General features: G+C 39.3%; 1 protein-coding gene across 1 annotated transcript; it reads right to left on the bottom strand.

The window, feature by feature from the left end:
• Window positions 1-9,194: 9,194 nt before the first annotated feature.
• Window positions 9,195-10,494, bottom strand: LOC129451409 (uncharacterized). Its single transcript, XM_055214491.2, has 2 exons — window positions 9,687-10,494; window positions 9,195-9,319 (listed from the first exon to the last, which is right to left on the bottom strand). The coding sequence occupies exons 1-2, from the start codon at window positions 10,313-10,315 to the stop codon at window positions 9,259-9,261; spliced, it is 690 nt and encodes a 229-aa protein (XP_055070466.2). The 5' UTR covers window positions 10,316-10,494; the 3' UTR covers window positions 9,195-9,258.
• Window positions 10,495-10,702: the final 208 nt, after the last annotated feature.

The raw sequence follows: 10,702 nt of genomic DNA, 5'->3' as shown, positions 1-10,702 counted from the left end.
AAAAACAACAAACTGTTCTCAGACTTTGTCTCATTATATGTTTATGTGTTGCTAAGGGTGTTGCTAAGGGCGCAGTGATGTTAAATAGAACCGTTGGGTGAAGCGGTCATAGCAGTGTTTTATTGCGAATAAAGCACACCTATTGACCAATCAGAATCAAGGATTGGAACTAACCGTTTTATAAGTATGAATATAGCAGTCCTATTACAATCCTACAGATCAACTAATGTATTATTTTAACAGTTAACATCAATGATGTACATCTAATGCAATGTACATTTCCAGTAACAAAGTGCATTCTATATATTCCTAATTCTTCTGTTCTCTGTGACTTCTACACAGAGTTTTTTTTCTTGTCTTTACTCCCTGTTCTGAAAGGCATTTACTGTAAAGCTGCTTTGCAAAGATGCAAAAATGTGAAAAGTACTATAGAAATAAATTTGAGTTGAATTTGAATGAAATATCCGAAGCACCATTTTTGGTTCCTCAGTTGCAACGCTGGCAGCAACCTCTGAAGAACCTTAGGTCACCCTGAAAGACTCCTCAATATCCTAAGGCTCATGGGTGTAGATCTCGCGTGGGACATGTCCCCCCTTATATCAACTTGCCGTCACTATTCCACCCATGTATTTCTGTTTGTTACAGATTTGAGTGAAGTAACATTAACCCAATCACAAGTGAGCGAAGCATCTGTCATGCATGCGTGTCTGTTTCAGCTTCAAAAGAATGAAACAGGAACAGCAAGCGCAAAACTGTCACTTACCTGTTTGATTCAGTGATGTGTCATCACAAATGACTATTTCACATGCTTTTAGGCATTGCCAATTTAAACATTTAAGCACAAGACACAAAACAAATTTACTCACATGCTGTTTGAAACTGTTGTGTGTATGCACACTCGAAGCATGTGCCTGGAAACCAGAATCTTAAAGGGATAGTTCACCCAAAAATGACAATTCTGTCATCATTTTCCTGTAGGAATTTCTTTTTTTCTGATGAACACAAAATATGATATTTTGATAAATGATGGTAAACACACAGTTGATTGTAACTGTTGACTTTCATAGTTGAAAAAATAAATACGAAAGAATTCAATGGGTACCCTCAAGGGTGTGCTTACCATCATTTATCCAAATATCTTCTTTTGTGTTTATCAGAAAAAAGACATTCATACTGTAATGAAGAACCATGAGGCTGAGGATCCATTTGCAGTCTTTATTATCTCTCAAGATAAACAGAACAGGTTAAACACCAACAAACACAATGCAAGGGACAGGCAAACTCGTAGTCGAATAACAGGCAGTATAGTCAGGGCAGGCAGCAAACAATCATGGTAATCAAAAAACAGATCAAAGTAACAAACTGGGAGACCCGGTGTGTGGAAACATGGGAAATGCAGTCCGAAATGAGCATTAAACCTCAGGGGATGGCACCCTCTGGTGGTGATCGGAGGACGAGGCAGGTGCCTCGTTCATCACTCTTCGACAATGATCTGCTTGAAGTTTTTTTTTCCGGATAGCTCTCTGTAGATGATGGTAAGCCTCGTTCCAAGTTTCCTCACATCTCTGGACCCAGTCGTTAACAGCGGGCAATTCTGAGGGATTACCGGACCATGTAAAGAGAGGTGGTTGATAACCTAAGATACACATGAAGGGTGTAATTCCTGTGGGTGGTTTGACGAGTAAGTTCTGAGCGTACTCCGCCCACATGAGGTACCTACTCCAATCAGCTTGATTTTGATAACAGTATGAGCGGAGGAAGTGAGTGAGTTCTTGGTTTAGTCTCTCTGCCTGATTGTTGGCTTGTGGATGATAATCGGAAGTAAAGTTGATGTTGATGTTTAACTGCTTGAAGAAGGTTGACCAGACCCTAGATGTGAATTGTGGACCTCTGTCTGAAACGATATCTTCAGGTAAACCATAGAATCTGAAAACATGGTTAAACAATGTTTTGGCTGTTTCAAAGGCAGTGGGTAGTTTGGGTAGAGGTATCAATCGACAAGTTTTGGAAAAAACGGTCAATAACGGTGAGAATTACTGTATTATTGTAGGATTTGGGAAGGTCTGTGATGAAGTCTATGGCAATGTGTGACCAGGGTTGTTGTGGAATAGGAAGAGGTTGTAAGAGCTCTGCTGAAGGTTGATGAGAGGATTTAGACATATTGCAGACAGTGCAGTTCTTTACAGTTCTTCACCAAAACCTATTTTGTGTGAGGTGAATGGTACCTGTGATGCCTGGATGGCCGGGGCTTGATGAAGAGTGAATTTGTTTAATTAGCGCAGATCGGAGACCCTCGGGTACATAGGTTTTTGATGGTGGACAATTTTCAGGAGTGGACAATTTTCTTTGGTATTCTTGGAACCCTGGTCTGTAAGTGACGGTAAACCGTAGTGTTGTTTTTGGAAGCCTTTTCTAATTTTAGTTTTAGTTTAGTCCTTGAGTCAAGCTTCCATTTTATTTTTTATTAGTTTTAGTCACGTTCACACTCTTTTTAGTCTAGTCAGTTTTAGTCGACTAAAAAGTCTGGGCATTTTAGTCTTATTTTAGTCAAGACTTATCCATGACCATTTTAGTCTAGTTTTAGTCGACGAAAACTGATGACATTTTAGTCTAGTTTTAGTCAACAAAAACTGATGACATTTTTAGTCAATGAAAATTGTATTTAAGTCTCTTTTAAGTAATGCAATTCTATTTAACCCAATCAATACAGTATAAGTACCTAGTAGTGTAGGCGAAACCAAAATGTATTTTAGCCAAATCCATTTTAAACAAGGTTATCTTATTATAATATTATTGTTACCTTATAGCAGAGATGGGGACTCGAGTTTGAGACTCGGACTCGAGTGCGACTTAAGTCGCACACACAGTGACTTCAGACTCGACTTGAGACTCGACCCTCAAAGACTTCAGATTCGACTCGGACTCGAGCCGCGCGACTCGTGAACAATGTTTATTTTTAGGAAACATCTGATGAGCTCGCTGTCATAGCTCCCTCCGTTACCTACAACCTGCCCACGACGTAACACGTGACGTATCTGCTCCGCGCGCGCGGCCGCGAACAAACATACATGTCGACTGTACCTGCAGGCAGCCGCTGGCTGCTGTGGCATTCATCTAAAGCTTTGGGTAGAGCTGTGACGGATCCGCGGTTCGGCTCGCATGTGATTTGCGGATTATTGTGCAATTTAAATAGGGTAACTTAAGTTTATCATTAACGTGTTTCTAAGGGTTGCAATTGTTTAAATGGTTAAACAATTTAACCGCAAAAAGGCGCTCAAGTGAGCAGATTTCTACGCACATGCGGTTCAGTGTATCCGGTCCAGCTCCAGTCAGGTCCAGAGTTGCGCTACTTTGTGTCATACTGTACTTGCCGAACTGCGCGATCCGATCGGCGTATGAAATCAAATTATTACTATAGCGGCTCTAGAGTGACTGGGGAGCAGACTGCTGTGGCGCCACAAAAACCCACAGGCAAGTGACAACAAAGTACCGCGAGAGCGATTTCAATATCAATGACTATGCAAATTAGAGTTAATTCATGGTCATCTTAAATGTGTATTAATTAAAAACATTTGCACCATTAAATTACACATGGTAATGTTATCAATAGTTGTCAGATAATAGCTATTGAAAGAGTGGATATTTTTCTTCTTCAATGCATGTGTTAGCCACGGATTGAAGATTGTAAACAGTTTATTTAAATTTAATAAACAGTTGAGTAAGTTTTGGCCCTGAGTTAGATGTTAATTAACACTAAACCAGTCTAAAAATCAGTCCAGTTTCCCCAGCTGTAAACCCATTGGCTGTTAAACTCTTTTTTTTTCTTATAATAAGCTGACATGTTGATAACTAATTCAGTTTATGTGTTTATGAGTACACTTTCAGAATGCTCTGTTACATGAAGATCCATACTGTATGCCAGACATGGGGACTTGTGACTTGGTGACTTGGACTCGAGTCGACTCGAGTCGCTATTTTTGTGACTTGTTACTTGACTTGACAAAAAATAAAATACTTGAGACTTGACTCGGACTTGGAAGTTAAAGACTCGGGACTTGACTTGACTTGAGACACGATGACTTGAATGACTTGAGTGTTAGTCACATAATGTTTTCAGTTTGAATATAAAATATATAAATTATTTTAAAAAAATTAAGTTGACCAAGCTGGAGCGCCGGCTGAGAATGGCGTTGTCATGACTAAAACGACACTATCATCCGTCATGCCCTCTCGTACCTTACGCACACCACGCCCACTTAGATCAGATATCAACATGTCAGCCGGAGGGGTACAGAGGGTCATCGCTTTTGGCTACAACAAGATGGCAAGAGACGAACAGTGCGTTGCAAGACATGCAACATTAAAATCACGGACAGCCAGACGACAACCATTCTGCCCAGAGTAGAATGCCATTAACTGCTTGTCAATTTGTTAATATCTGGTTAGTTGGTGGTTGCAATAATAGCTAAAGTAGCCCTCATCATACTGTGTTGGGGACAAATGTGGGCCAAATAATTTGTATTTATTTTTTTAAATACTTCCCTTGATCTGAGCGGCACGAGACTTGGCTACTTTTTTTAGTTTGCCACCTACATACACACACACACACACACACACACACACACAAAGAAAAATGACTTGATTCTACAATGTTAGGGGTGGTTCACATGTCACGTCTTTTGCACGCCCAAGTTCGTTATTTCAAATGTAGGCGCGCGAATGGAAGAGACGCGTTGCAACGCGCTCGTTTTTTCTGGCTGCATGTTTGAGAGAGAGCGAGAGAGCGTGTGTGAGAGAGAGAGGGAGGAGAAATGTAACAAAGTTTTATGTTGTCGGTAAACTGTGTTTGAGAGAGGGAGGTGTTCAGAGAGGATTCTGTTGGATGTTAAGATGTTATTTGTTTTATGGACTCAATGTTGAAAATTTCAAACATTTCAAACACAGTTGGCAGAAGTGAAAAACAAATAATTTATGAAGTTACAATTTTGTTTGATTCCATGATGTATTTTACATGCAAATCCAAATTATTATAATTTCCTGATAGTTACTTTCTATTTCTGTCCTTTCACTTTATTAAGATCAGATTCTGCAGGTAAAATTACAATAATAAGGTGACTTGACTTGGACTTGACTTGACCTACTACAGGACTTGACTTGACTTGACTTGACATAGCCTGAGACTCGACTTGACTTGACTTGACCAAGAAAAAAAATACTTGGGACTTACTTGAGACTTGAAGGTTCAGACTTGAGACTTATTTGAGACTTGCACATGTGTGACTTGGTCCCATCTCTGCTGTATGCATCTGTGAGTGTGGTGGTGCGTTGCGCTGGGACGAGTGAGCATAAGGGTGAGAGGGAAAAATCACAGTATACTCACTACAAAAATCTAGACTACACCACTGACCTTACTTAATGTGCAACTTTGTTTTTTTTTAATAAATGTTTATAATTTCTTTTTGTTATTAGAATTTTATTTGTTACAACGAGACTTGAGACTTGACTTGGACTCGAGCCCAGAGACTTCAGACTTGACTTGGACTCAAGCTCAAAGACTTCAGACTTGACTTGGACTCGAGGTCAAAGACTTCAGACTTGACTCGGACTCGAGCTCAGAGACTTGTGAACATCTCTGCCTTATAGACTCAAGAATACATACATTTCAGACATGGAAGACACTCTGATTTGAACTTACAACATATTTATTTTAACCAAACATGTTAGAAGTACACACACATAAATTTAAATAAAATAAATAAAAACAATAAATGAAATATATAAAATAGCATTACATGGCAATGCCAGAAAAAAATAATCTCTTTAAACATTGAAGAGAAAAAAGGTGCTTGAATGCTCAAGCGACAAATTATCAAATTAAATTAATTAACATACTAAAAATGATAATAAAATGTGTGTGTCTACATAAACTGTATCCTCCTGGATGTGTTATTTTAAGACTGTTTGTCACAACAACAACAACAACAACAACAACAAACTGTCCTGTAAACATTACTCTTTGGCTATATTTTTGACATCTGATTTTTTTTCTCTGGTGCCTGCCTGGCACAGAGTATTTGTTTGATTCCCATAAAACCAACATTGTTTCAAACGATTAAAAGTCTACATACCTTTAGCTTTCAGCTCTGTTAACACTGTGTTGGCTTGAACTTATCTTAATATATTTATTCCGAAAAAAAAGTCTACAACCAAATACTGTTAATTTTAGCAGCAATTTCTGATTTAGTCTTAGTCTTTTGAATAACACACAATTTAGTTTTAGTCTTATTTTAGTCATCTGAAATCTTTTAGTCTTAGTCTAGTTTAGTCGACGAAATATCATAAGAGTTTTAGTCTTAGTCTAGTCTAAGGTTTTTTAGTCTGTTATGGAATTGTATTAAGGTTTGAATATGCAATATAGACACAGATTTAATGGTTGTTATAGAAAACACGTATTTTATTTTATTCTTAATGTCAAAATAAAACTGACCGTGGCTTTTTCACAAAAGATAATATCACATAAAATACGCATAAGGCCGGCTCTACCTAAAAAAATATACATGGTCCCTGAAAAAGATATGCATTGTCCCTAAATGACATGCACACACAGACACACACGCACGCAGACACACAGACAGAGACGCACTTACGCACGCACTTTGTCTAGTCATGTAAAACCACAACATCTACTATAATAGTAACGTTACACATTTCATTCGATCTGAGGACACTAAATATTTATACTCATTAATAATTCACACAATCCAATACAATCAATACAGTTCAGATGTGTATTCCTTTCGTTTCTATGTTATACCAAGTTTAGCGAAAACACAGTGGTTTATCTGATAAAATAACCTTAGCGTGCATGCTCACCTTCGCATGGATTTCAGTCGTCTTTACAGGCTGTCGTCTTGTCATATTTGAAGTGTGACCAGATTAGAGGCTAGCTCTGACATTGTTGTTGTTAATGAGACATGTTTTCGGACCGGGTGCACCGCAAAACGTTAGCGTGTTGCTAACGAGCGAAGTCAACTGAAATCATCCAAAGCTGGGTAACTAAGACTGTAGCTACAACTAAATATAATGTAAACAACCTGTTGTGAAAACGAACTTTGCCGCGGGTTTTTGAAATGCCTCTACTGCCTGCTGCCTGCGTAGATCAACCTACCCTCAAAGATTCGCTCTGATTGGATTTCTTCCCAAATGTCCCACAAAATGAGAAGCTCTGATTGGATCTCTTCGCCATTCGTCCCTCCCTAACATTTTCGTCTTATTTTTATTCGTTGACGAAAGTGTCAGTTATATTTCGTTTCAGTCTTCATCATCAAATATGTTTTTATTTAGTTTTACTTAGTTATCATCCGTGAAAAAGGTTCGTTGACGAATATTTTTCGTCATCGTCTTCGTTAACGAAATTAACACTGCAACCAAATCAGAATCAACAATTTAGGAGCAGCAGTTTTTGCATGGATATTGGAAATGTTGCATGCACGCTTCTTGCATGTCTGTTTAGGCCAGCCATTAACTACTTAGGCTTGTTTACTTTGAGGAAAGCGCTTCTTTCCAAAATGGTCCTAGCCCTGTTTCTGCGGCCACAAGAGAGGTAACCTGTTACACCGAAGACCCTCTCTGTAAATGCCTGAGAGGCTGGCATCGCCAGGAGGTCCAAGGCCAGAGGTTTAAGTGTTGGAAACACAGTGGAACAACATTGAGTTAACCAATACTCAATGCCGGATTCCTCAACCTCAGCACTGGTAGCAGCAGTCTGGTGGAACTCGGACAGGTGCTCTTTATATTTTAAAATCTCCTGCCTTATGTTTGTTATCTTGGCGGTCTTGGGCCTCGATGGATGATTAGCACTAAAGAATTTAAATCTACGCCGCTTTGCAGGGGTTGATTCTGGAGGTTCTGTATCCTCATTTGTGACTTGCTCATCATCGGTCAACTGCTCTTCTCGTACTAGCACTCTTTGTGGCACAAGATAAGCAATGTAGTCCTCTGCCTTTCTGACAAGATTCTGTACTTCGTTGTCATCGTTTTCCAGAATGGTTTCAGCTACACAAGGGTCCACAAAGCATACTGCTGCAGGAAGTGGTGAGAAGTTGTCAGCCATTATGTCAAGAAACAAACTAAAGTGCCTATCCATGTTTGACAGCATCTTCTGAGCCAGAGTAGCTGCATCTTTGTAGGTTCGCCCATGTGCAAGCGAGAACTCTGACAGGTGGTTTTAGAGATCCAGGAGTGCTGGCACAACAAGGGAAAGTGATTGAGTGTTACTTTCAAGTGACTTAAGTACTATTCGGACGGGATTAGTTTTACATAGGGAGGTGGGGTAAAGCAAGTTTTTATCAGAGCTTCTCTGTGATTTTAGTCCAGTCCGAATGCTCTATGTCAGTAATCATTACGGACAATGTCAGTAAAGATTACGGCGTCTTTTACCTTCTGTAAAAAGGTCCGGAGAAATTACCTCAGGTAATACTAATCCAGTGCGAATAGACCAGCTGTAAATATCCACGTAAATCGCGTCATTTCCTTTCAATTTACGGGTTTCTTTTAAATATAGAAGCGCTTGCGTTCTAGACGGGAAACAAGTCAGTGGCAGGTCAGTTTCTGAATAAAACACTACACAAACTTTAAAAAAAAAGTCAAATTCACTTCTCAGATTTGCGGAACTGTTTACGAAACTGATGTTCTCCCCACACTGAAATTAATCACAGTGTTTTGCGTTTTCCTTGTCTGTTTCATGTTGTTTGCACATCTGATATCAAGAGGCAAGGTAACGTGCACGTGAAGACGAGAGGTGACGCGCTGCGCAAAGGAGTTACCCCTCCCACTTCTGAATGTTTTACTGAGATTTCTAATCCCGTCCGAATTGACCATTAATATTACCGACGTCCTGTGGTAAAATTACATTACGCCATCTACCCCTGTAAAACTAATCCCGTCCGAATAGGGCTTTAGTGTGCTCTGCAAATGGCAGAAGAAGGTATCTCAGCAACCCAATCTTCTGCCACTCACTGGGCTGCAGGCTGTCCCAGCCCATGGACTCAGCCACAGCTGTGAGGTGCTCCTTGACTTCAAGACAACGTGAAATCATAGCAAAGCAACTTGACCACCTGGTGGGACAGTCTTTTACCAGAACCAGAGCACACTTCTGCAGCAGCCGCTCTGTGGCGACAGATGACTTCCTAAATTTGTTCACCAAGCTCCTTACTTTCTCCAACAGCCTTCGGATTGGGGGTTCCTTCTGGACCATATTCATGACAAGCTTATGGTGTGAACCACACACGGGGTCCTCTCTATGGCTCCGTAGTCATATCTACATGGAAATAATAAAAACAAATGTACATATTTAACCATTTTAGCATTAAATTTTTTGAACCAGATGAAATAGTTCTAGTAGTTAAGTTCCTATGAACTTATTTAGTCTTTATGTATATAAAATTAAATCATGACCAGTTTTATAAATGCTGAATAAATTAACAGCATTTTTTTTTATCTTTTAATTTTCTATGTAATTACTTTTTTATTCAGAAAGAATATATGACCAGTTACATAAATGTTAAATGAATTAAGATTTAAGAGCAAAGACTAAATGCAGTTAAATTCCTTTTTGTATATGCAAACCTGGCCAATAAAGCAGATTCTAAATTAATTGCATAGTTTCATATACCGACTTGCCTTACCCGCCATCCTCCCCTTCCTGATGCTCATATTCATCATTGGCATTGTCGTGCTCCACCTCTGAGTCCTCTTCAGAAGTTGTGGCAACTTCTGCGTGTGTGTGGAACGAAGCCACCATATTGCTGCCATTGTCAGTAATAGTTGTGAGGACCTTTTCTCTAGGGATCCCCCATTCTTCCTTTGACTCCTCCACAAGTGTACTAATCGACACTGCGGTGTGAGGGTGAACCATCTCCTTAAGGTTCAGGAGTTTGTGTTCAGCCTTTTTGGTCTCAGGGTTAAAGTAACAGTCGCTGACTCCCAGGAAAGATGCCGTAAGCTCCTTTTTAGTCCAAATATCCAACCCTGTAGTTATTCTGCGTGCTGTGGCCAGGTTTTGTTTGATCTTTTCTTTCTCTTCTTTGTAAATTTGGTCAATCAGGTTTAAAAAAATTTGTCTTTTTGGCACTTTAAACTTTTTGTCCATTTTTGCCATCATGGCGATGAACTCCTCATCTTTGACAATTCGTGCTGGGAGTCCTGTGCGACCTATCCACTGCGCTATCCCCTCCACTCTGCTACGTTGCTCTGGGGAGTTGTCATTGTACTTCCTTGTGCCAAAGAAATCCTGAACACTAGTTGGCTTGTCCATCTTCTTGGGTGGGACCTGCTTCACTGGTGTGATTTCAGGAATCTAGCACAGGTATAGATACAATGTCAGGACAGATGCAGTCTCTGGAATATATAACTGTTGTAAATATTAAGTAGCATAAATCCTTGCTATCCCAGGTCAAAAAGCAGTACACATCTATAATATACTTAAAGTGCTCTATTTTCGCACACTAATTTTGTAATTAATATACTCAAAATTAATATTTAGTACTTCTTAAGATGTTGTTAAGATTATCTAAGTGTACTTAATTGTGCTATTTTATTTTAAGACACCATGAATATGAACTAAAATCTCTGTATTAAGTAATTTATTTATTTAACAATTGTATTAATCTTGAACCCAACTTTCATACAAAGGTGGGTTCCA

This window comes from Misgurnus anguillicaudatus, chromosome 17 (genome assembly GCF_027580225.2).
Source record: "Misgurnus anguillicaudatus chromosome 17, ASM2758022v2, whole genome shotgun sequence".
Lineage (NCBI taxonomy): Eukaryota > Metazoa > Chordata > Actinopteri > Cypriniformes > Cobitidae > Misgurnus > Misgurnus anguillicaudatus.
The sequence above is the reverse complement of the archived record's forward strand: the minus strand, read 5'-3'. Positions and strand labels throughout refer to the sequence as shown.

Excerpts from the sequence above, each read along its gene's own strand:
- LOC129451409 (XM_055214491.2), bottom strand. The coding sequence starts at position 10,315 with ATGGACAAGCCAACTAGTGTTCAGGATTTCTTTGGCACAAGGAAGTAC. Across the intron at positions 9,320-9,686 it reads CAGGAAGGGGAGGATGGCGG|ATATGACTACGGAGCCATAG; the intron begins GTAAGGCAAGTC and ends ATTTCCATGTAG.